At 40.3% G+C, this 26931-nt stretch overlaps 1 protein-coding gene across 3 annotated transcripts in view; it reads left to right on the forward strand.

Moving 5' to 3' along the window:
* Positions 1 to 24320, forward strand: part of LOC6613664 — a 31360-nt gene extending 7040 nt beyond the window's left edge. For 2 of the 3 annotated variants that reach the window (XM_032727255.1, XM_032727256.1), the window contains exons 3-8: positions 18196 to 18404; positions 19774 to 19909; positions 21252 to 21385; positions 23017 to 23139; positions 23210 to 23405; positions 23663 to 24320. In XM_032727255.1, the coding sequence (XP_032583146.1) occupies positions 18196 to 18404; positions 19774 to 19909; positions 21252 to 21385; positions 23017 to 23139; positions 23210 to 23405; positions 23663 to 24120 (1256 nt within the window). In that variant the 3' untranslated portion in view covers positions 24121 to 24320. The remainder of the gene's footprint in view (positions 1 to 18195; positions 18405 to 19773; positions 19910 to 21251; positions 21386 to 23016; positions 23140 to 23209; positions 23406 to 23662) is intronic. The other variant, XM_002038098.2, reaches the window with a different exon arrangement.
* Positions 24321 to 26931: the final 2611 nt, after the last annotated feature.

Here is a 26931-nt window from a genome sequence, read left to right on the forward strand (position 1 = left end):
GCCACCACATAACTCTAAAATTTGATTTAGAGTGCGGCCACATTCAAATCTCAATACTTTAAGCCAATAACTCATGCTGTCATCGTCTTCTGCTCTTCGAGCAAACATACCTACTATATGGGATTATATCTGGCCGCGCTTTACACACACTTCAAATTTTTATTGCCTCGTCTTTGCGGCTTTCGCCGCCGTTGGAGGTCTCATTTTATTTACCATCGCACATAAATTTCAGGAACCGCACGCACAGTCGAACGAACGTACACATAAATATTTCAGCATCTGCTGGGAGAAGAAGGCATCCAAACTGATTTATTCAATAAATCACACAAGTTGCTGCCACCACTGCCATTCACCTGGCCTTAACCCTTGGACGTGCGCCGCAGATTCGAGTCCTATCTGCATCTTCGGCCCAGTCAATCGCTTCCAGGAGCAGACTGCCAGGACACATGTCAATGAAGCGGCGAATGTATCACACAAACGCATTTGCCTTTGGCCCAAGTCGTAGGCATTTCTCTATGGGCCAAAACCGGGGTCTGACAGTTGATTTTTCTTCAATATATATAACTATATCCATCGCCCACTCCACATCAACAGAAACTTAAATGACGGCGAATACATCAAACGACATTTAAGCCCTTCGCGTGACTGAAATTTTCGACTCTTTGTCACTCGGAGCGATCTGGATTTGGGCCTGTTATCCTTTTCCACAGCTCCATCCATTCCCGTTACCCAGCTCCTCGCTGCCACACGACATCTGTAGGTGTATGCGAGGACTCTTGATAAATGCCTCCAACGTGCCTGGCATTTGTTTCGTGTAGCATACCTTTTTGGGCATTATTTAGTAGTATGTCCCACTACTTGTGTGTAGGCTGTGGATGCTGTGACAAGTGACTGTCTGGCTTAGCTTTCCCTATTTTCCCTGCAGGCTGTAGACAAAATAAGGCCAGCTTAAAGCTGTGTAAAAATGGGATTACAAAAGTTAGACTAAGAATAATAAAGGTAAAAATAGTCAGCAAAGAAACATAAACGTACACGTTACCCAAATATTATTATATTTGTTGCCAAAAATAGTACCTGCATATGACATACTTTATGCAAAACAAAAAAAATCTTATTCATAGTTATTTAGAATCTTTTTAAGGCATTACTTCGGAAACTTCAACTTATCTCTCTTTTATTTCGATATAAATGTTGAAGTATGAGTTTAATACTATATATATGAGAATTTAATCTGTGTTTTGCAAATGAGTTTATAAAGCTCTCTACTTTATTCGTAATCACAAAGGTTGATGACCATTTATTGTCCTTAGCTTGGACTCGCCAAAAGCCTTCTTCGTATTTTCAAACATAAGCCCCATTGAACCGTGATTCAGTGCACACAAGCCGTGCATCGATAGACCAGACCGCCCACGTGTTTCGCTTGAGCCTTCAATGGGCGGTGGGGGGTAGGACATTAGCCATGCAAAAAGGACGAAGGACAAAACTCTGCCCACACCTGCGTCGTCTGCGTCTGGCCATACGTTCAGTGTCGCACAAAAACGTTTATTAACCTGCCATTATCGAGCCGGGCCCAAGTGCACTCGCTGTAGACGACGACGACATTGTACCACACATCGGGGACCTTCAGAACCACCCACAGAACAGAGCTCCCAGAGCACCCACAATTCACGGGTCCTGATAAAAATCTCCAACACGCACAACAATCGGGGAAACAGCAAAATGTTTTTGTACAAGCGTTTTAGAGGTTTCAGGTGGGGGATTCAGTTCCCCTTCGTGGCTGAGTACCGGGCTTAGTAGTACACAAGTGGCTAATTAGTCTGGGGCTACGTAAATCGGCCGTGCACTTGATTTACTTTTAATAACCACATGCCGAGAGTGCTTGCAAATTTGTGACAATATTATTTCCATTTCAGTTTGTTTCAAAACTCGCGTTAATGTCTTAATGTTTGGGGAAATTGTCATTTATTTGTGGCTTTCTCAGAACTTGCCGTTGGTTGGTGGGTGAAATTAGTGACTATTGGGCGCAATAGGTTGTAATTTGTATTAGCCGCAAATGTGATTTAAATTGCAAGGGTCCGGAAGGTCAGCTAAATGGAAAGGTGTGGCTTTCCCAGACTTTATTGATTTTCTTCTATTGGGGTTACTAGACACATACTACTTTGCCCATTAGTCAAGGGAGAACAATAAATTGTGATTGATCAGCTTTGGGAAAATGTATATTAACGATTAATATTAATTGGATACCCCTTATCCTGCAGCATTTGGATTTATTTAATATCTCGTGTCCTCTCAATTTAATCCTGCTGATGCCACTAAAATACCTTAATTTCAATTCAAGAAATCAATTAATCGCTGCTCTACAACAACAGCACACAGAACACAAACGCTTCAAGTGGCAGCTTCGCCCTGTCTTTAATTAAAGCTCAATCGAGGCAACCTCTTTGGGTGGAAAATCAATTCCTGTATATATTATCGAACCAATTACAGTGCATTCCGTGGCGTAGAATTCCTGATCCGATGTCATCTCGCCAACCACTTTTCCACTCGAGACGGGCCACCGCTCGGTTTTCCCCCCTTAAAGGATGCTTGACTCGGCTTCTCCTTTCGCTTGGCATACTTAAAACTAACAGGCAAATCAATGGACGAGGGGAACGGCAAAAAATATGAATAAGCTCAGCTCTGCCAGAGTGTTAGGAATTTCGATTTTGAGTCCTCGTTTACAAAAAAATCATAGTCAAAACGAAACGAAAAACGAGAGTATACGAAACCAACAAACACACGGAAACTAAACGGAAGTCATCAAATTTAAGATTTAACGATTATTAATAATAGATCGTTAACATTAAATCTGATACCTAATATTAGTTCTAATGATTGAGTTCATTTACAAGAACAAGTTATGTAGAAAAATCCACTTTTTATGCAAAAATGTTGCATTCAAATTGAGATTGAGTTTTTTTCCCCAGTGCACCTATGGAAGCCCCCAAACAACTATTATTGATGCAGGAACCTGTGTGGGGCGTTGGTAGGAAGGTGGTTGGATCGTTACATAAAATGCATGAAAATCTCGATTCGGCTAAGAGCAAAAAAGCGGTCCAAAACCGTGGAGAAGGGGCGGGGATGAGGAAACAAATTGAAGCTTTAGCCACGACTGACAAACTGCAGCTGTAACGGCCAAATGTTTTTGGCCATTTTATTTTTCATTTTCGCTTCGTTTTCGTTGTCAAGCGGATGGGATGAAGCTTAACAATTTTTATGGCGACGTCCCATCGAAAGAGGGGCTGCAAAATATGGCTGCAGCCATGGGTTAAGCGGCTTAATTGCTCTGGTAAGGTCAATTCGGGGATGCAAACCCTCGAAAAGGAAAACTATTTCCATGGCATGTGCCTGCGGGTGAGCCATGAAGAAATTTGCATAATAACAGGAAACAATCTCGCCTGTGTGCGAGTGCGTGCCCCGTGCGACCATTAGGGTTCCCATCTGACCCCGGTCATTGGCATCGGTTGGGGCCTGGGATCCCAACTATGCACCGGAAAACGATGTGTTAGTTTGACAAAATGCAGCTGGAATGCCAATGCAGCTGTTGGCTACTAAAATGTTTCCTAATTTTATCGTAGTTATCGGGGAAACTAGAAATACGAATCATTTCGTCAGCATCTTTTTTTTTGGAACAATTTCCTTTAAAATGTTTAGCACTAAAAATATAATTGAATGCGCTAGTCATGTGATTAGTCTACTTTATGTTTGTAGAGGTCTAATTTTCTGGACTAGTTTTAATAATTAGTTGATAAATCTGTTTGTAACTAAGCCCGTTTATAATCCTATCATATAAATTGAATTTTAGACTTAAAATCATGTAATTTTCTACCAAATACCAGTAGAGATAAGACGATAATAAGCCCTTGAACTTCACCCATGTATCCGAGAGCGAATTTTAAAGGGGCGAGTTCATAAAGGACATTATATAAATCATATTTAAGACCCCGCGGCACGTTATTGTTTTTAAAACACACTAATTATCTGGATTGCCCTCGGGCTCGCGACAGATTTGCATGCTCGAGAATTTTAATATACGCATGTATGCCAGCCATTATATCCTGTGCTGTTATTGTTGGTGTTATTGTTGCTGTTTCTGTTGCTTTTGTTGTTGTTGCTGTTGCCCGTTCCTGTTCCTTGCCATGCTTGCAAATAGTTAATAATCGTTATTAATATCAACGTGGGCAAAATGGCTGGCGCATAACACCAAAGCGCTGCATATGAACACAAACTGGGGCGTAGAGACAACAATTTTCACCTCCATTATGCAGCATGCCACTAAGCCGCCCACGTGGCACGGCCCATTTTTACCGCCCAATCGGGCTTTACAAAAACGGATTATAAAGTAAAATTACGCCTACAGGCGAAATTTTAATTAAATTATGACCTTTCCCCTATTCGAAACAATAAACAAAATTGTAACGAATGGGGTTTGTGTAGTATTCCATCGTTTCCGGTGTAAATTTGCATTGAGTTGCATTTGAGGAATTTCATAAATAATGGTTGCATTGTGTAGGTTTTTGGGGCACTTCACTAACTGATTGATTTAACTTGGACTCTGTTAAGTGGGTCAAGGGTTCGTGTCCCAGAAGTGTTTCTGCTCACAAGCAGCTTTAACTTGACTTTCAATAAATACTAAATTGTTTTACATAATATTTTGCAGAGAGTTTTGTTGCAAACAAAGTCTTTTCACTCTCTTCATTGCCCTGAGCCTGGAGTTGCAGGTAAATTCCTTCGGAAGCTGCCCCTTTTTGACTGCCACTACGAAATGCATTGCAATTCATAACCCTGAGAGCGAAAAGGGTCCCGGATTCGGGCGCGAAGAGGTGGTGCTGCATATTTAATGGCCATATCGCCTTCACATGTGCAACTACTGGCGTTCCCGAGTCGGGGCAATCAACAAACGGCAGAATACGTGACCCGAACCTTTCACCTACGACCTCATGCCTTTCACCTGCAGACATAAAACCTTAATGAAAGCGTTTTCCATGAATACTTGCCATTAAACAATTTACGAGACACTGCAACAAAACAACAACGCCCGAGTGGCAAATTAATAAACTTGACAGCATTCCCTGCCCCTTCCTCTGCAAAACACCTCGTAATTGCTGCGACAACTAGGAAAGTAATCAAAGTTATTGATTAAAAAATTCCCACTTCCAATGCCATCTCCATGTCGTACTGTCGACATGCTTGGGCTTCGTTGCTAACAAAAGTTGTACAGCTAAAAATTATTGCACATTTCGTCGTGGCGGATGCTTTCACTATTGTTGTGACCTCAAATAATGAACGTGCAACGGGGTTTCCAATAAACACGTACGTATCGAATGGCACTGGCGGGTCACAGGGAAACTTTCCGGAGTTCTGGCATTCGCCAATTGCAATTGACATTCCGGTGGAGTCGGGGCTTGGCTCGATTTATCAGAAAGTGTGGCAAGTGAGCTCCAAGAATTACTGTCAATTTAATTGATACCATACTTTATTGTTATTGGCAAAGGGTGTATTCATTTAAGCTGAGTAGCTGAGCTGAAGTGAAAATAAGAAAATATAATTTAAAATTTAGTAGGGGCATCAGTTATTTATAAAAACATTTAATTGAGTTGTAAACTATTTAGACAAGCAAACTGTATAAACTGTATAACTTTTGTCATATTTTCCAAATTGCGACCACACTTCCTTCGCTACGCATACTTCTTTCCACAAGTTCTCCGCCAAGAAACCGCAGCCAGCCACCCACATGAAGCCGCAAATCAATGAATATAACTTCACACAAAACTCAATTTTCAACAAGTTTTCCGCATTCTAAACACATTTTTCTTGCGCCCCGCCCCACAAACAATTCGAAGCGACACAATGTGGCCGACACCAAAAACCTCGAAAGCCGAGACTGAAACTCGAAATTAAGGCCAAGACGTCATGATAAAAACTTTTGTCCCTTTCTTGTGTATGCTTCCTACTGATTTTATTTGATTTTTTTTTTTTTTTGCTCTGACAGAGGCGGTTTCTTGCCTTTCACACGCCAACTTGAACTTGACGCATGTTTGTTGGCAAACAATCCGACATCTCACGCCCCAAACTCGAACGGGCTGTGTTTTATACTCATTAAAATGCGCGGCATCGGGTCGGTGCCATCAACGAAAGTTAAAGCCGGAGGGCCAAGGATGTGGCAAAGACATTCTGCGGGTGGCCAGAAGGACCTGACCTGACCTGAACTGAACTGAACCGAGCCGAAGTGAAATGCCGTTTCGGCATCTTTGAACGGCAGCCAAACAAATCTTATTTAATTTGGATTTGGCGCCTTCGCACGCCAACCAGTCAGCGAAGTTCCATTAGACGCGACGGAGATGCCATCGTGATGGGACATCCAAAATTGGGCCAATTTAAATGTAAAATGCAATTATTTCTAAAAAATATTTCATTAAAAAAATATTTTAGAAGGCACATAAAATACCTTATTTATACCTTAAATATACTTAATAGAATAAAAAATCAAAATAAAATTGATATATACGTTAGTTAGTATTCAAAAATGTGAAAAACCATTAAGGCAAATTCAGGTTGTTTTAATATATAATATATTTCGTTTGGACAGATGTTCTAACTTGTGTCTAACTAGCTCAAAAAGTCTGAACACGTTTTACGATATTGGATTAGCATCATTAATCACTTTGCATTCTCATTTTAGATTAGTCCCAACTAATATTTATCCGACAGCTGGCCATGCCAATCACGTCACGTTGGCATCGCTGACGGAAATCCTTTCTGTTTCGTCCTCGAAAGGACACAGCTGTTGCTCCCGGAATCTCAAGTGCATTTGAATGGCTTGCTAACTTGCCGCCTCACCGAATCGCCGATCGCCGGGCTGCTGTTTGCCAAAGTGTTAAATGTCATGAAGGGAATGCGCAGCTGGGCCTTTGAATTTATGGAATTTCCACGGCGCATTTACATTTACTACACGCCATATTTATTATTTATTCTCGCAGCGGGAGGGGCACTTCAAAATGGGGGAAGAGGCGGCCAATAGACGGGCTGACAAGACGCGTTTTCCACTGATGTCTGAGTCAAAGTGCCCTGCTTGCCATCCCATTGGCGCGGCATTTCCGCTTTTTATACGCTGCCAAAGTTTTTCCTTTGCTTGTCAAATATTTCCTAGCTGTTGCACACATTTTCGTTGGAGTTTTGCATTTTCTATATAGTTTCGGAGGCGATGTAATATATAAAAGGTCACCGGGTGGACGTGGACGGGGCGAACTTCCGGTTTGCTTTCGAAAAGTTTAAATTGAATTAACGCCAAAAATTATGCAGCTACAGTTGGCCATTTTATTATTCTGGGCACTCAGTAAAATGAGTGCTTCCAGCACATGCATGCCTGGCATGCTAATTAAAGCCAAATTGATTTCCCACAGCTCGACAGGGGCAAGCCTTAAAGTCCAACTAAATTAGCCATCAATTAGCCGTCATGACAGCCATATATTTGGCGAAAAAAGGAGTTCAGTGAATAAATTATAATGTTGAGCTGCTTTCACATAATACAATGTATAAGTACTAACTCGCTAAGATCCACTTAAAGATCCTCAAATGGGAAAGAGATCTTGAAGTTCTATCCTTTGTCTTTGCAAGAATTCCAACTATTTAATGCTATTTATTTTTCTAAAATTTCTTATCCCCTTTACTTTAGGAATTCTTAACCCATCCTCCGCATAAAATATCCAGCAAAGTATGCCAAATCCCAAAGCCAGAAATACAAGTCCCCGAATAACATTTCAACAACATTAATAAATTAGTTCAAGTAATTGAAACTTTGCGGTTGTTCAAAAAGAGAATGGAAAAGTTTTTTTTGTTGTTGTTTGCTATCAGAAGGACAAATGGAATTATTGTGAAAATAAGCAGAAATCGCTTTGTGACAAATCGTTGAGATGCCCCAAAGACCGGTCTCAATTGTTGTTGACAATTCTTTCGGGAGTTGATAAAAGATAATACAATTCCATAGCCTGGCAGCGAAGTGAGTCTAGGGACTGAAAATGATTTTCCAAATGAATATTTACCAAGAAAAAAACCGTCTTGACGGGCCCCGACCTCTCAGGTGTCGATTAACAAGTGACCAATTAGACTAATTCGCGCAGTCAATAGAGTAAAGTTAATTAAGCGTCTGCCCAGTCCGCCCTCCTGCTCTTATCAATTTCCTGAAGAAAAAAAAAACAATTAATCATTTATACGCTCATTATACTTTAAAACTGGCTAATTTCAACTTAATTTGAGCCGGCCAAACGAAATCGTCGAGCGCTTTTTCGGCCGGGGAATCCAGTCCACAGGACTTCCCCTTTCCTTTGCATCTCCTTTTCATGGCAGTGGGTTTAATTGAGCTGGCTTCAATTGTGCTTGAAATTTGCACGATTAGCGAAACGTTCCGGCGTCCTGGAATTGAATCCAGGGTTAAGCGGAATGTGACAAGAATTTTGGCTGGGCACAGACACTGTGCAATGAATCATAAGCTTTATCGCACAAGTTTTAATTAATTGCAGCGAAACCTCAATAAATTGTACAAGGCTGTGCGCTAGCACTTTAATTCAGTAAAAAATAGCGCAGTATGAAAGACAGAAAAATTGTTAACTATTATGTTTAGCACTCTGATGGTATATTCAAGTTCCAAGAAAATTAGCAACTTCTGTTCGTCTTTCGCAATTACCGCAATTATCATTTATGCGGGTGGCCTCAAATGGCAGAGGAGACTGGCGCTCCCACTCAAAAAACCCGTTAGGTAATTAAGTAGAAAATTGCAAAAATTAACAAAAGCAAAAAAGAAAGCACTAAATCGAGAGAAGCTATGAGTTTGCCCTGCTTGGCCTGCTGGAGATTTTGGCGTGGCAAAGTCTTAGACTGCTTAGGGAAAATTAATTAAAAATAAACATGGCACACGCTTGTACTTAGGGAATGCCAACAAAAATAGACCGCAGGCGGCTGAGCAAAAAAAAAAAACAGGAAAAACAAAAGGAGACGTGAAGGAAAAACCCATATCCAGACAAATAAGAAAAATGAAAGCCGAGCTAGCCAAATTCCAAACAAAAGCTCACGAAACATTTTGCGGGCACAAATCCGAGGCGATAAGAAAATAAGTAACAAAGAACGCAGTGTGCAGGACGAGAGAAATGAAGGAGGAGAGTGCAGGGAAGAGGTCCTGACCAGGACAGAGAAAGCGCCAAGAGTATTTAGTAATTACGTCAAGGCGACGAGTGAGGAGCGATTAGAAGGGAGATCCCCTAGCTAGGTGAAAATTGCATTAAAAATGTTCTAGTAGGTGGCCTAAGCTTCTTCCACACTCTACGTAAATCTTCAGTGCAAGGTGTAGTTAAATTTAACAACAATACATCAAAATAAAACATATTTATCTTATCTTTTCATTTGTGTAAAAGTCATACGTTTTATTCGGCTTCTAAATATCATTAAGTAAATTAAATTTATTTAAGGATGTTTCGGAGTCAGTAAGCATTTCAAGTTATGCATGTTGTTAATATAAAATAAGGAAAACTTTTAAACTTTATATAACTTTAGTTTCCCAATGTTTTCTACCGTGTAATATTGCGAACATGCGAGCAAACGAAATACCGCACGATTTTCCCCCCATGGAACAGGCATAGCAGGTCTGACCGTGTGGGCAGTGGGTGGTAAATTGGAAAAGGTGGATTGGGAATGGTGAGGTTCCATGGGGCAGACATATGAAAACTTTAGCACTCAGGAAACAGGAAACTATTGTTCTGCGGTGTCTGCCTCCTGGCTTCGACGGTAATTGTCCGGCCCCCCAAAAACAGACCCCTACCCAACAACCAAACCGGCCAAACACCAGGTGAGCCACGTTTATTTGGTAGGCCAAGCAATGTCAAACTGCCTGATGTTTGATGCATGCATATATCTAGGCAGCTAAGTATATATATGTATATGTGTGGTAGTTGGATATTGTGTTCCTGGCAGGTAATTTGCGTTTAATTTGCTGGTAACTTTGACCCCCTTTTCATTGCGGCACTGGGAAAAAGTGCATTTGACATTACCCATTCGGGTCAAGGCAAAAAAATACCAAACTTTTTATGCCGAATAATAATATAAATGAATTATTTGCACAAATGCTTCTTGTATCTATCCGCCATCGACTTTATGGTATATATAAAACTTATTAATGTGATAACCTCTAACCTGGTTTAACATAACTGTCATAAATTAAGCCTTTTTGTTACTACCTTAATATAGTTTAATAAAGCGTATGACCTCTTAATTTTGGCTTAATACTTTCACAAAAATACAACAAAAACCGCAGGGAAATTCCATCATTTTAATATAAGCTATGTAAGGTCAGGAATAAGTAAAAGAAAAATGTTATTTTGTATGTGTATGGGTAAATCTACTTAGAGAAGCATATTAAAGGACGTGTAGTGAAGAGAAAAATCGAATGCATTTTGCATCAAACGAGGAAAATAATAAAATATTAAAATAAATCAAGAGGAAAAACATAATACGAAGGAAACAACTTACGGAGGATATTCGCAGGGGAAAAAGGATATGTATAATCCAGAAAGATAAGCATATTTCTAAGGGAATATTGCAAAAGCTTTCGCAAAAACATGGCTCGGTTGAGTGGCTATAAGTGGGCGATTCTAAGAGCGCCAATAAGTGCAGATTTTCAGATTGATTTGCTCATTTCTCATATGAATTTTAATATAATTACAGGCCATGGAAATAGCCAGCTAAATTCACAATGAATAAATAACTTATAAACAAAGATACAGTTCGCTGTAATAAATTTAATAAATAAACTAATAAATTGTTCTAATTATTAGTGGTATTGCATAATAAATAATTATTAGAAAATACGCGCTCAAAGTTTCTTCATAAATATAAAGCAATTAATTACTCATTTTCAAAGAAAACGCAAATATCTGAGCCAACTTGGCCTAACTCGTTGCCATTCATGGGAAATCTTCGCTCCATTTTGAATGACAAACTTTTATTGAACATTTTGTTTTCCCGCCAGGCTGAAGAAATCAAAGCGAATTAAGGCTGTCAGCTCAGAGCCAGAAATTCGTCTTTCAATAAATTGCCCTCTACCACATCCCCTTTGACAGTAGAGAAAACTCTGGTTCGGATTTTTCCATTCGAGTTATTTGTGTCATTGAACTGCAGCAGGCAAGTGGAAATTAACGCAGGCCGCTTTAATTTGCAATTTCAATTCATTTGGATTTATCGCAGCCCCCCTTGACTGTCTTGCCTGCTGATTTCTAGACAATAAAGCCCGATTCCGAGTGCATGTCGAGCAATAATATATTAAAAGGGGAGGAACCTTCCTTCCTCTCGCACAAAAACCCAAACCCAATCGATACACCCTCGGCCACAAATCTTCCCCCCACCCGTCGCGTGTCCGGGCCAAATTTTGGCTGGCAATCAAAACGCATTGCCAATCAATTGATTTACACAAAGCCTCCCTCCCGCCAACATGTCTGATTTGGCAAATAGCTGTCATTGGGTTATCATAATGTCACTCACAGCGTTTTCGGCAGACATGCCATCCAAGTCTGTTCTGTCGAACTACTCTCCCCAAAGCCGTTTTTCCCTCTATTCATCTTCAGTATTTTAGTTTCGGAAAAAGGGTAGCTATTTACCCAAAGGACTCTGTATAGTCGAATTAGGTTGGCTTAATAGTCCACCCATACAGATTTTCAAGTTGAATGGGTATTTGTGTACTACTTTTTTTTTAAATCTATAGTAAAAGTGAGTTTAAACAATATAATTAAAATAAACCTTAAGTTAACCTTATAGAAAACGATTATCTTTTTCCAAGTTCTCCTGTATTTAGATTTCAAGTTGCATTAAAAATGCAAGCAAAGTGACAAAGTTTATAGCTTCGGCTTTCAAGCCAGGCCAAATAAATTGACCGCATCTATCTTGGATGCTGTCACCTTTGTTCAGCTAATTAAACTAATGCAATCCTCGACCGAAAATCAACAGACAGAGTGTTAAGTCAAGCCAAAATGTACGTTGAAACTGATGGTCTGGGCTCTGGACTCCGGACTTCGGGCCGGACTTGCTTTTGGCCCGGACAAATAGGATAACAAAACATGACAAAACAACAAAAGCCACTGAAGCGGCTGGCGGAGCAGTTCCGCAAAAGACTAAGTTAAATTTATAGGCATCGAGGGCAGGAATTGCAACTTCCGCCCAATACACACACACACGTACATTTCAGAGGGAATTCCCCAGATTCTGAGCACTGGCAACTTCATTTCACAGTAGCTGGCAACTTTAGAGAAGTTGGCTCCACATGAACCGACGACAAGGCCAAGATAAAATATAAATGGTTTCGGTTTACTTGCGAGTGGGCGGACACACACACACACTACATACATACATCGAGGGGGTCCTGGGAAGCGGAAGTGCCACTGATAGCCGTCACATGCTGGAGATTTACTTATTAATGCTCGAGTCCCGAGTCCTGAGTCCTCGGCCGACATCCTGTTTAGTGAGAGGAGGGGTCCTTTGCTTTGTTTTGAAGTCGCTTCATTGGCCCCTCTACCTTTTTTTCGACAGCTCCTCTGTTGACTCTCGACACCCTTCTGTGTATTTGGGACGTAATTTGTGCCCCGAAGGAGGTCGCAGGACAAAGGACACTGCAGTCAGCAGGGACAGGCTGTTGCTTCGTGCTTTTAGTGACTTTGACAGTTTTATACGATTTATGTCATGGTAAATTAAAAACTACGCGTGCTTCCAGTGTCTCCGTCTTACAAGCAAACTCAGTTCAGGCAGTTTGGGTGCGTCGGGGGTGGGATAAGTCCATTGAGTGGGTGAGATTAGAAAATAAAGATATATAAACTGGCATGGGGGTGGCTTGATAATGTTTCTATTTTGCTGATATGTGGAATACTTACCATGGGCAGAGATTTATGAGTAATTTGATAAATGGTTAGTATTTGCATAACTGTCTGTTTTATGGCTTGGACAGAAATAAAATTCTACACAAGCGATAAGAAAAATAATGAATTAATTAATAAATGTTTCTGAATAAAAAAACAGAATTTATATGTGGCATACTTAAAAAAAGCTTGGCCTGCAAGCTGAAATGAAAAATGTTCCAAGTCCAACCATATATCGTCGTCCATCTAAACTTGTTAGGCGAATCTAAAGCTTCACTTATTCTATTCAACAACTCGCAAATCTGTGTTGCACATTTTTCCCATTCACAAACCCAATCGTTTTTCATTCCCCGTGAAATAGGAGCTCACAAAAAATGTATAAAATTTCGCCAGCAAATCTGGAACGTTAATCTCTTCGTTAAACTCAAGTTATTTACAGGTCAACAAGTCAGCAGCTCTTTTTGCACTGGAAACGGAAAAAATACAAAACCCAAACCTTGAACCCACCCAGTCCACCAATAGAGTTCCCCTCGGCCTAAACGACCATTTAACAGACACTTGTGTGGCCCATTTTGTCCGCCTTGCCGCGACAAATTGTGTAAAAAATAAAATAGGTTGCTGGACAAAAATTGCAGAGAAAGCCGGAAAATTTAACAAATCCTCAAATAATTTGAACGTCTGGGCGCACCACCCTCTATGCTAGTGTGTGTGTGTGTTTGGGGGCGTGGCAACACGGTAACAGTATAAATTTCCACCTGTGCTCCGTGCAAGGAAAAAACATGCTGCCACTGCAATTTTCGCCTTTCGCATTGGAAAATGAATGCAAAAGCGAGCAAAAATCATCAAAAAAAAAAGAGAAAACCTGGTATTTCACCCAGCCACACATACACACAAGTGAGATCGAAAAAGGATAATAAAAAGCTCATTGCAACAAATTCCTGCACAATTTTCTGGTGTTAGATTAGAAACGGTAGGCGAGGGCTTTTGAAAGGAGCCACCTTTAAAAGCAGACCAGACACCACATGAAACCCTGGTCCTCCATTTTTCGACTCATTCCGGAGGCCAGCATTTTTACTTTTCCTATTTTCTTTTATTATTTAGCCCAGCTATGCGAGTGTGCCTCACTTTCAGCTGTTTGATCCTTGCACTTTTTCATAGCTTTTCACCCTGCAACCTCCTTGTTCCGCCCAACTATCTATATTCCTTTTATACTTTTTTTTTCGTACTTGAACATTTCCCACGTTGCTTTACACTTGGGCACTTGTTCGTGGGATTTTATGAGCTTAGTTGGCGATTTAGCGATGCTTGTCTTATTTAGTTTTTAAATAAATGGCCAAGGATGTTAAGTTGGCTTTGGGCTTGGCGCTGTTAAGAGGAACTGCTTGAAACTTGTTGGATTTCTTATCTGATTTTAAGATTTAGAAGGCATTAGCTGGACTCAAAAGACCAAGAAATTACTAAGTATTAGGAGTATTCGTTATATAAACACAACATATTAACGATGAAGATATGAAATCCTTTGTGGTTCCACATTGGTTGCACCGTTCAGCGAATGTGCTCTCAATTACCGAACGGAAGACATTAAATTATAATATAGCATCCCCCGAAAGCCAACCGAAAAGTGGAAAATGTGCCATTAAAAGCCAAACACCACGAAGCCAACTCTTTAAGCGTAAACAAAAAAGGAGGGCGGGCCAGACTGTCACGGGTTTTTGTGCTTAAATTTCATAATCAACACAAAGGACAGGCGCAGACACAGATACAGACTGAGTCCTGGATGTCGGCGTTGAATGGCTCCAGCGATCCGGCAGAGGGGAAAAGGCGACTTGGTCAGAATTGGTGGTTCTGCGATTGCAAGGACCACAGCTCATGTGCCTGTGACTGACGGAGTGGGTCTGTGTTGGTGTTTGTGTTTGTGCAGGACAAACAACAACAGCAGGAGCATTCATTTTCGCTAAACCAGAAGAAGTGACATAAAAATGCATTAAGCTGAAATTGTCAACAATTTTTCAAGCCACCCCCAAAGGACGAAGGAGCATCAGCATCAACATCCCCGACGCGTTGGCGTCAAGTCCGCCTGAATAAACCTCCCTCTGTTTTCGAAACGGGAGGCTGATAACCCCAGATGGCAGTCAAATCTGACTGAATAATGACTGCACAATGTCGAGATACTAATAGTGCTGGATGGGTCCAGAAACAAGGGGAGTGCAAGCTGGGAATCGTATTGGGTTTCAGCGAAATAGGATTTTACATAATGTCAGACCAAATTATGATGTATTTGGCGCCAGTTATCCCCATGATATTTCAGAGGTCGAGGGGCTAAGTGCTGAACAACCCCAAGTTTCCTGCTAATAGAAAATTAAAATGCCAGTTTGCAGTCTTGGCCCATCTGTTGCATGGGAGTAAGTGTTACTCAAAAGCCAAGCTCCATAAACTTGTACTTTGAAAACTTTCCTTCACTTGGCCAAGATACTCATACTTAAATAGTTACTTGCCGGTTCCTTCGTGTAAACTGTGTGGTCAGTCAGGCAAATTGTGCTCTCGGACTGGGAGTTCATGTGGAAGAGAAATTATGGGCTAGATGGGGTCATAGTCCTGGCCAAACTTTCAGCTTACTTCTGCATAGTTTTGCTCTTTTCAATTAGCTGGCCGTAAGTTTCCGAAATATGCTTTGACAGAAAGTGTCATAATTTCAACAGCAGAGAGCTATGAAAGGATATTCTAAGGTCGAAATTTAATTCATTCTGAACAAAATTCAAGTTAACATTCTACAAAAAAATCAGCAGGTGAAGAAAAGCCAATAAAATATAAATTGGTATTTATATATTTTTATGGGGTCATATTTGAGCAATTTAAAAATAACTCTTGTCAAAGAGAAATATTATTGTTCGTTTATTTCGGGTTAATGGGTAAAAAGTTATGTATTTATTTTACCATTTACGTTTTCCTAAATGAGAATTTATGAGTTAACTATATATATAACTCGATTAATTCTCGAATCCATAGTGTTAAAGTTGGACTCACGTTCAACTGGGGCACAGGTCCTTGGAAAAGAGTTGGAAAAGGGAGGTGCACAAAAGCCATGCATGTGCACCATCCAATTCGATTATATGATGTCGCCTAATCCAACTGAAATCCTTGGCCTGCACAAATGTAACCAACCCGCAGAGCAATCTGTTAACCGAAGCGACACTTGGAGCACTCCCATCTCCAGATCCACATGGTGGTGTAATGCTGCCCGGGTGTAAATCAGAGCGCTGCTGGACATTTGCTTGACACTCGAGTCTGGTCGGCACTTCTTAATATATGCCATGCATGTTGCATAAACAAGATTTAAACAAAAGGCAGCGGCAGAAGCAAATATTTGCCGCCGCGTGTCGCCAACAATGAGGTTGGATGCTCTCCAAGGACTTGGAGTAGAGCGTGAGCAGGATGGCCAGGGTGGCCGTGATGCCCTGCTGAATCTGCCTTTTCACTGCCACACTGCGATGCCGAGTGCGGTCTCGTTTTTACTTTGTGTGCCTCTCACGTTGTGCTCGTTATTCATATTTATTGCACACGTTGTGGGGACGTAGTTCCACCTCCTCCGGAGGAGTCCTGCGGGACCGCCCGCATCCCCGTTACCTCGGCCATCCGACAAATGGACGGGTTGCATGTGCATTGTCCTTGCGAACGCTTGGTGGCCAGAGGCTCGGGGGCCTCATAGGCGTACTCCTCGTGTCTAGCTGTAAAAACTTTGCAATTACAGTTATTTGATGGGATTCACAAGGCACCTCCCACGGTCGTGCTGGCTTGTTTGGACATTCATTTGTTGCCGGATTGTTGCAACCTTGTCTATTTAGTGTGGCATGAAATGGAAGCCACAGACGGCAGAAGGCGCCAAATGACAGAGAAACAAGAAAAGAGAGGGGCTAACCTAATGAAAGGGAATTGAGTTGCAGTCGGGGGAAATCGCTTTATAATGGTAACTTGACTCGAACATAGGTAGAATGGGCTTCCGAGAGCTGTGTAATTGGATAAAAATTAGAGTTTCCATATCTACGGTGGCCCATGACAGATGTAAAAGCCCCGCGAGAAAATTGTGATCATATTTTATATATGTTTTAAGGACACAGTACAAATTTATTTTTTCTAAATAGATTTTTAAATGCTCATATACATTTTTAAATCCCATCTGACATTTGCATTAAGCGTATAACTGCCGTGAAGCGTTTATCCTAGACATAAAAAATCAAATACTTTGTCTCCGGGTTTATGAATATGTGACAAATGTTTGATGGCCTCTGAGCAGCGCTAAATTTTTTACGACATGGACATAAAATAAATTTTAATTTCATCTCACATAATCAGGCAACAATTTATTCATATTTTATTGGTGAAAAACAATAAATGCAAGCAGGTGGGAGGGAGTGGGTTGAACACACAACGGCTTTTTTTTTTGTCTTTGCCTGTTATAAGCTGATTTATAATGCCGGGCTGGGACCAAAAATAAAAATATCGTGACAGTAAAACAGGAAAGCCGACATACGTAGAAATGTCAGACATATCCTGAAAATATATTTTTAAAAATACGTATGGGCGAGCATATGGGTATGTGAGTGTTCAGTCAGTTAGAGATTTGTGGCATAAAACCATGCCGAAAGCCATGTCAATACGTGATCAGACTGGATATTAAAATTTCTAAATTCAATAGCGGTTGGTCGATATGAAGTTACTCTTTCGACTAAAAATAAATTAAAAAACCAAAAACATAAAAACTATTTGAACAGGCAAGAGGAATAAAAATATGCAACATTTAAATACTAGTTGTATAGTCGGATTTCACTTTGAATTTCTACATTTCCGAGATTATTTATTTGCTTTGAATGTCGCTTAGAATTTCAAGTACCAGCTCAACCGAAAGGGTAAAAGCTTGGCCTAAAATGTCGTGGGAATTGTCGAGTCAATAAAATCCGCTTGGGATTTATTTAATAAAAATTCGAAATAATAAAACACAAAATGTGCGTAATAAATTATGCACAACGACCTAAACCAAAACGAAGAAACGTTGTTAAAAAATTAAATGATAATAAAATAAAAGCAAACAGTGAATTAAAAATGCGAATCGCGATGATTTTTTATCGCCTCCGGATGATTTCTATTAGACACGGCCCACGGGACTTGTTTGTTTAGTCCCTTTTCGGGAAAAGCATGGCAGCTTTAAATAATTAAATATAATTTGTTTTTACGCTCCTTTTTCATTTGGCGTGTTGTTGTTTCATTTCAGAGATGACCGCAGCTTTACGGGATGTCCGGGTTCGAGTTCCCCACGCGGTGAGGCGCAGTGAAAAGGCCATACTGAAATGCTTCTACGACATCGAGGATGACAGTCTGTACTCGGTGAAATGGTATAAGGGCAGACGAGAGTTCTATCGTTACACGCCGAAGGAAACGCCGCCCATGAAGGTCTTTCACTTCCCAGGAGTCAAAGTGAGAGTAAGTTAAAACACTTTTTTTGACATAAGTTTTCAAATGATTAATCAGTGTACTAAAATAGCCAGGTCGCACTTCATACAAGCAATTATTATTAACATATTGTGATACGTAATATTCAATTTAGTCATGTTTTAGCACTTTTGCGTATCAAATAACTATACCAAATCACACCTTTTTTGTTAGATATTCAAATAAATCTGGCGTGGGAAACTGTATTATGGCCGTCGATTTTTATTTTAGTTTTCTCATGCCATTTGCAAAGCCAATAAAAGAGCGGACGAAACAGGAGCAAAAATCGAAGCCAAATAAATTAAACTAAACTAAACGGGTTGCGGCTTAAACAATGTAAAACATTTGCATTTTCAGGGCATTCAAATCGAACGAAACGCTACAGTTAACGAGGAGGGGCAGACACATGTGAAATTTCAATGCGCAATCAAATCAAAACACGGTTTTTAACTTCCGCTTCATGGCAGTTAGGAGCCGGAAAAACAGAGGACCCGTGTGCTGAACTTTTGCATTCCCTATTCCCTTTCGGGTCTAGATCTATGTTTTTTAGTTTTGGAAACGCTCCGGGCATTGCCGGGAATATTTTTCAATAAATATTGGCATTTTTAAATTGGTTTCAAAATTATTCAGGCGTATAAAGAAACACGTTGGCATTTTATTTATTTGCTTACCGCTTTTGTGTGTTTGTCGTATTTTTCATTCCAATTTCTGTATCTCACTCATGTGACAAAAAATACGACCAAAGTTCATTCCTTTATTTGGAGAGTTATCCTTTATTGAAACTAGTGAAAATAGCGGCAGAATAGAATCGGTTGTCAATAGAAAAAGAAAGTATAAAAAAGTGAACTGCACAATATACAGTCGAAAATTTATAAAAATATCGAAGCTGGTTTCAAATGCCTGCCAGCAAGTTTATTTTAAAAGTGTGAATACTTTTGATGCAACGATTCTGTGTGTTTTAAGCAAGACATATGGTTTTCTGTGAAAGGTTAAGTTGTTATTGATATCAAAATCTAGTTTCGACATTGGGTAACTATTTGTACGGAATAAAACAAAATTTAATATATTAAACATTCCTAGAAGAACGATAAATATTCTGGTACCAGCATCAAAAAAACGGGTACATATTTTAAACTATATTATTAAAAGCCCCTATTAAATATGAGTAAAAAGAATATAAATGGAAGCCGGAAGTAATCCAACGAGATACGTTTGTTGAAATTTTTCATCTGGCCAACAAGAAGGATATGTATAAATAAATATGGGTAGAGGTTCGCTCTGGACAGTTAAAAAAATATATACGTTTTATATCATACTCCCCCCACTCATGGTACCTGTATTTTTGTTAACTTTTTTGCAGCGCGTGTCCTCGAACGAGAGCCAAGTGGTGCTCGATGCGGTAACAATGGCTACATCCGGTAAATACAGTTGCGAAGTATCGGCGGATGCGCCCTCATTTCATACATTAATAGCGGCAGCAGAATTGGAAGTTATTGGTAAGTGAAAAATGCATTCACGTGAAAATAAGTTGAGAAACATTTCCGCTCATACATTGTCGAAGGGGGTATCTGAATCTGGTGAAATTCGTTAAAGAGGTTGCATGGAATCGATAAGCCAAGTAGCTTTAAGTTAGCTTGAGCGCAGATATTAAACTAATTTCGTACTCAGAAATGTGAATGCTCAACTAAATTAATTTTCATTTCGAGTGTTTCTCGAGTCGAACAAAAAGTCAGAAAAGTCAAGCTTTCCCCAGGCGGAGTCAAAGACAGAGACAAACTTGCCAACTTGACCAACTGTCGTATTCAATTGGCCAGACCAAGACCAAGAAGAAGACCTTTCGGAGGACTCGAAATACTTGTGTGGGGATTGTGGACATAAAACTTAAAAATAAACTCCAAGTTCGAATGTTTTGGCAGTTAAGCAGACAAAATACAAACAAATTTGAGGGTAAACGAGATAAAGATGAAGACATTTAAGCCGGCAAACAAAGTGAAAGCCTTGAGAGCAAACATTTTCCCAATGCCAATGGAGACGGTCAATAAACTGCCGAACCGACTGTGTGGGTTGTTTGGGCTAGGAAACGTTGACGTAGGTGAGCTCAAATTGGCTTGACAAACTTTTGAAAGTGTCTATTTCATGTGTATGTGTCACATGGATGCGGTTCTGAGTCTGCAGGCTTCCATTTCGATTTTCAAGGATAATGGACAGCTCAAGGAATTAATTTTTTTTTTAAGGACATATCTGAGACTGATGCACTTTGAAGAAAGTTTCCTCACTTGTCACATATTCTCCTGAGTTCCCAACCAACTAAAATAATTTTTATCTGTTTATCATAAAAACTGTTAAAATAGAAAATATAGAACTTTAATAAAAATTTCGTTTAAACTGATGACTCGCCATAATTAGAATATAATCAAATTTTTTTGTGTTACGGCTCGTCTGTGTTTTCAAATTTGGGGCTTTGCTTTGGGTCTCATCACAACACGAAATTAAAATTCCAACTCTGCAGACCTGGAGAGTTCGTAATTATTTCAATTATGAAATGGTCCTCGACGCACACACAAACACACAGTCGCACATCTGTGTCATATTGATTGGGGAACACACACACCCACACGAGCATCCACATGTACATCCACATTACATTACACATACCCACTCGGCAATCTCAATTGACAGGACGACAGGTTGGGTCAGAAGTTCGGGCCGGATTCTGGTTTTCCGATTGCCGCAGAGAATCAAAAATATAGTGACAATCGATCCGGTTTACCTTTGAACTGATGCCATCTCATTTTTGCCTATTTTCCACCTCTCTGTTTACTTTTTTCGTCCTTGCAGAAACGCCCCACAATGCGCCATTCATAACGGGCATACGTCCTCGATACCGGGTCGGCGACATATTGCGAGGTAATTGCACATCGCGACACTCGCGGCCGGCGGCCAATCTCACATGGACAGTGAATAATGAAGAGGTGAGTGTCGTGCCCAACCCCCCATTAATGGTGCCCCTCCCCACCACACACACATACACACAAAAATCCCGCGTGCCAACACCCCTGGATGCGCCAGAAATTATGCAAACACAATTTTCTTGTTTTCAAGCGTTGGCATCTGCTGGGAATTTATGCGCCTGCTTTTCGATGGGTGTGAGTGGAGGGGTGCAAGGTCCCCCTGTAATTACCAGAAAAACACACGCATTCGCGGATATCAACTCAATGGATTTACGCCCCTGACCCGCCCACATTTCGGTAGCATCACATTTTAGGTGTAGTTTTTTGCTCGACCTAACCATATCCATATCCGGAAAACAGGGAATATGGAAATGGACCGCGAAAATCGGCAGAATTAAGAGGCAGAGGGAAGCCCTCTTGAATCGTGAACAACTTTCAGCGTTTTGCATATTACAATTCGGAGTTATTTTTGCCCTTGTCGAAATACAGAATCACCAGGAAGACCAGGAGAGCTATAGATGCCTATTATAAATTTGGAGGGGAAATGCAAGAAAATTTAGAAAATGTTTTATATTCTATTTGAAAGGAAACAAAAAATGTAAGAACTGTAAGGACTGCAGTGCAACATTTAATTTTATTATTTCGGATGTAAAAATAAATACGTCTTCTTACAATCAAGAAGTATGCCTCATGTCACAAAATTTATTTGCCTTTATCCTGCGAAGCAAAACGCTACCGAAACATACAGAAAATATATAATAAAACTAAGCTAAATAATTAGCTTACATATCCTGATCAAGCGGAAAAGGGAGTGAAAGAGAAAGAAGAGGCAGCAGAGCGGGACAGCGACAATTTCACCATCACTCAACGGCAAACAATGCTTATTGATGCTGCATAATACAAGCCACAGCGGAAACGGGGAAATGGGTAACAGGCGGTTGAGAAAACAAGGCTAACACGTACACTGACGCACAACACATACGTGCAACCAACACACACACACGCTCACACACTCAACGCGTATACCGTTAAACCCCACACCTACACAGACCACAATGGGGCGATGGTTGAATGGAAAAGCGAATGCCACCGTACTGGTAGTCGAATTGAGTTGAGTTGGCCACGCTCGGTTGATTGGATCTGCGAAGCCCAGGCTTTCACTACATTCCACGCCACTCCAACCCGACCCCGCTCGTTGGCCACAAAATGCGCTTAAACAATAAGCCAACAAAGACATACCGCCAAAACCAGGCAACAAACCATCTAAATAAACGCGAAACAGCGCAACTAGCCGAAAGTTTGACGCACAAAAAGAAAAATCTCCAATTGCTCTTAGCGATTTTAAAGTGAAAACTGGCATAGAGGGCAATCTAATTTACCAGCCATGAAGTCAATCAAAGTCAAAGTTCTAAAAGCCAGAACACGTCAAAGATAATGGCTCTTAAATGCCAAAACCTGGACAAGAAAAAGTGATACCGATTTGCATTTAACATTTCAGTTGTGCCTTCTAAAGCAGAGCCAAGAAACCCAATAAAAACGGCTTTTAGAATTTAAAATCTATTATTGTTACTGCTTATTTATTTAAATTACATTTTTTTATTTACTTAAAAAAAACATATATGTAATCCCTATATAAATCCCATATTCTCCAGGTAAATCCTGCCCTAGTGCGACACCATAAAATACTTCGTGATGCTCGTAATGACATGGAAACTGCTGTTGTGGGCATTCACTTTGTAGTCACCGATCAACACTTTGATAATGGAAAGCTAAAGGTATGACTTTTAGATAATATGGTATAATATAGTGTAATACTCACTAACAAATATTTATGAAATCAAACAGCTCCGCTGCAGTGCCCAATTGCACGATGTCTATTGGAAGACCACCGAAAAGATTATCCTCGAAACAGATCTTTTTCCAAAACACGGAAACGGTGCCAATGGGAATCATGTGAATCCCGACGATTTCTATGATCAATATGCTCTGCACGAGGATCATTTGCACAATAAAAAGAACAGCTATCTGACGCAGCTACAGGGTAAGTTGCACAGCCTAATATCTTTAGTGACCTACAGTACACACAAACACTTGCGCAAGAGATTAGAAAGGTCCAATAATTGCAGCCGAACTTTAGATGCATTGCATTTGTTTCTTTCCCATTGTGTAATACCTAAGAAATGTCAAATTCATGCATTAAGCTACAGAAGTTCGTCTGCAGTTAGATGGAGGAAGTTCCAGAATACATCGAATACATGTCCTGCATTTCTGTCTGCATCTCTCTCTATTTCTCGCTAGAATTCTTTTTCTATCATTTTGTACCCTCAGGCGAAGAAGACGACGGAACCGAGGGCGGATTAGGGGATGGAGGAGCCGCTTGGCGAGGCGCCGGTTCGTCCAGTTCCCGCCTGAGTCCGAGCTCAAGTCAATCCTGTTGGATGGTCGGTGGATCGCTAATGGCGGTGCTCAGTTGGACGCTGGCCAGGCAATTAGTGTCGCCGTTGCAGGCGATGATGACAAAGACCGGCGATGCAACGTGCAACATGAGCGGAAGGTGCACCAGCCGGCGGACAAGACCCCATGGAATGCGGGTCAGCGCAACAAAGCAAAAGCAGAAGCAAAGGCAAAGGCAAATGCAGCAGGAGCATCGCAAGTCCTGCCTGCGGGTGTCGAAAAGCAGCTGGAAAGGACGTGGATATGTGTGCGGATGTGGATTCGGCAGGATCAACAGCAGATGTATCAGGCAATTAACATGATTCAATTGTCACACAACTCCAGTGCCACACGCCAGGGGTAGAAATTAAAGTGGAGTCCAGCGAAAGCTATAGTTAGAGGATGTTGGAGGAGAGTTCAGCCCAAGGCCAAGACCCAGAAGCAACTGCAGGATGTATCTAAAGTACTTACACTAACAAGACACCAGACACTCGTTTCAGCTAGCTCAAAGTAACTTCAAATGCATTTAGGGGAAGCATACAAAGCATACAGAGACAATGTAAACCAGATACGCGATATACAAGCAAACCGCCAGTTCATCATAAATGCAACGATATCTATTTGTTTGACTTTCCTACGATGGAGATGGTCAGGGAGATTAACGCTTTTGACAGCTTTCAAAAATAAGATTTCTTGCATTTCTCGTAATGCTAATTTAATTCCAAAACCTCTCCAGAGTTAATTTCCCAAGGCAAATGAAAAATGTTGTGCTAAGCTTTTAAATTTAGGTTCTCTATACATTTATATTTATATATCAAAGTCAAGATTATTTATAAAACGTATAAATGATATTTATATATATATGTATATGTTCTATATAAAAACAAAATTATAACATATTGCGCCTAAATGTATTTGCCCCAAAATGAAAACGAAACATAGGGCAAGAGTAAGCAATTAGGTCTTAAGTCTAAATATTGCCTATATATGTAAAAGTATATATGTATTGTAATTGTATATATTATATAAAAGAAGCGAAACACAAAGGTCGAGACATGTATGATATAAGAATTTACGGTAGATAATCAAAATAAAAAACGAAAGCGAGGAATAAAAGGCTATTTTATTTGATGGAAACTAGCTAAGGCGTATTGCAACTAGGTTTTCCCTCTTTCAGATAATTAACTTAAACATTTCATTTAAATAATTCCTAATTAAAAAAAAAAAAACAATTTGTTTTCTTCCGAATTACCACTTAATTACAATCGTAATTAGATTTCTCCATAAACCTTCATATTCACCATTTTTCCGCACAATAACATAATAAATTGCTCCACATTTGTCAGTTTCTCAAGAAACAAAAAAATTCCAAGAAACAGGCTACTAGCCCCTGGCTTTGATGATCTCGGAGCATTCTCTTATAACAAATGGCCAGCAATAAATGCGAGCTGGAATTGGGGACTCGAAAGGACATCTCGCAGCGGCCATTAGCCTGTGCTGTTGTCCTTGTTGCTGCCAAACAATTAGCATAACTAAAACGCTCAATTAAGCGCCTAAAATGCTCCTGCAGAACGGACCCCTGATCCTTTGTCCAAAGCTCTGTCTCCTTTGGGCTAATGCAATTTTCACCTGGCTCCTTTTATTACACACTTCTTCGCTTTCCCTTTTTTTTTCCTTTTGCATTGTGAATTTTCCTTGGTTTCTCTCCCATTGTCTGTCGCCGCGTAATGTTTATTTTTAATTATATTTTTTCGTCCATTGCTGTTTTTGCCCGGCGCCTCCATTTGGTGGTTTCATTTTTGTGCATGTGCTCTTTGGTTTTTGCCGGCAGTCGTCGTCGGTGGGTGTAATAAACGTTAATGGCGGTTGACCACAAAGAGAAATGGTCGCACTTCATTCTTGGTTTATCGGGCCGAAGACAATTCTCTGTCTTACAGGCATTAAATTTTAGTGGCCCCGTCTTAATTGGAATATTGTTATCAGCTGTTTAGTGGCTTAATTATGTCAAAAAAAGAAGAACCCCATCACGAAATCAGCTGGAGTTGAATCATGATCTTATTCAGGCAAAGTACGAAAATCGTTTACCATTTCGAGCGGAACTTCTGGCCAAAAGTTGCCAACAGAAATCGGCTAAAAGCATTTAACAGCCAAAGTCAAGCCCAACAAGAAGTGCACGAAGACGAAAGCCAGAGAACTTTCCATTCTATTTGGGATAGTTCTTTTTTCTCCTTTGTTGGCTGCAGCTGAAGAAAGTTTCGCTCGCCTGGCCCAAACAAGAAAAGAAAATATAAAAAAAAAGAATTTAATAAACTTGACGTCTTAGAGGGAAAGTAAAGCGGCTTTTAAAAATGTTGCAGGCACAACTCGGCTTTGGCTTTTCACTTAGCCAACAACAGGAACAACAGCCAGATACATTTAAGTAGATGTAGCTACATATTCATAATGCTGATTTCCACCCCGCACCTCGGCGTTGTCCTGGAGATTGAAAATTTATTCAAAAGTCTGCCGAGTTTTGTCAAGTCTGGCACGAAGGCGGGCCCAGGTCCTGCAAGTGGCTCCGCCCCAGGATAATAACTTTAACTTGAAAAGTAGCCTGGCAAGCCGCTTTCCTTTGTTAGTTCCCCGCTATACCAAGCCTCCGAACTGAAATTTACATTCGGGGATACGTTTAAGTAGGAGAAAGTAAAGCTGCCTGTTGTCGTAATTGTGCAGAAACTCAAGATGTTTGCCATGAATATTATGTGTGATTAGAAACACTCGAGAGGTCATCAACTGCGAACCAGCTGCAGAGGCTGCTGCATTTCAGATAAGCACTTCACTTATTTTGCATTCCATTCACTGAAGTTTTTCTTTCTTGCGGCGGAAATTGGCCAAGTCATTTTTATTGGCTGGCACGTAAGACAAGCTTTCCATTTGAAGTGTTTAATGTGCATTTTCTTTTGCACTCTACTACCACGACTTCATCAAAAATCGGCACTTCAGACTAAAATTATCATATAATTGCTAACAAATTAAATACAATTTGCATTTTTTATTTTGAGAAAGCCACCATTTCTGCAAGTCTAAAATATTTAAAGGGCTGTGTGCCAGTTATCACTTTACCACTTTTAAGTCACCCTTTCAGCAGGAGCAAG

Source organism: Drosophila sechellia, chromosome 2L (assembly GCF_004382195.2).
Source record: "Drosophila sechellia strain sech25 chromosome 2L, ASM438219v1, whole genome shotgun sequence".
Classification (NCBI taxonomy): domain Eukaryota; kingdom Metazoa; phylum Arthropoda; class Insecta; order Diptera; family Drosophilidae; genus Drosophila; species Drosophila sechellia.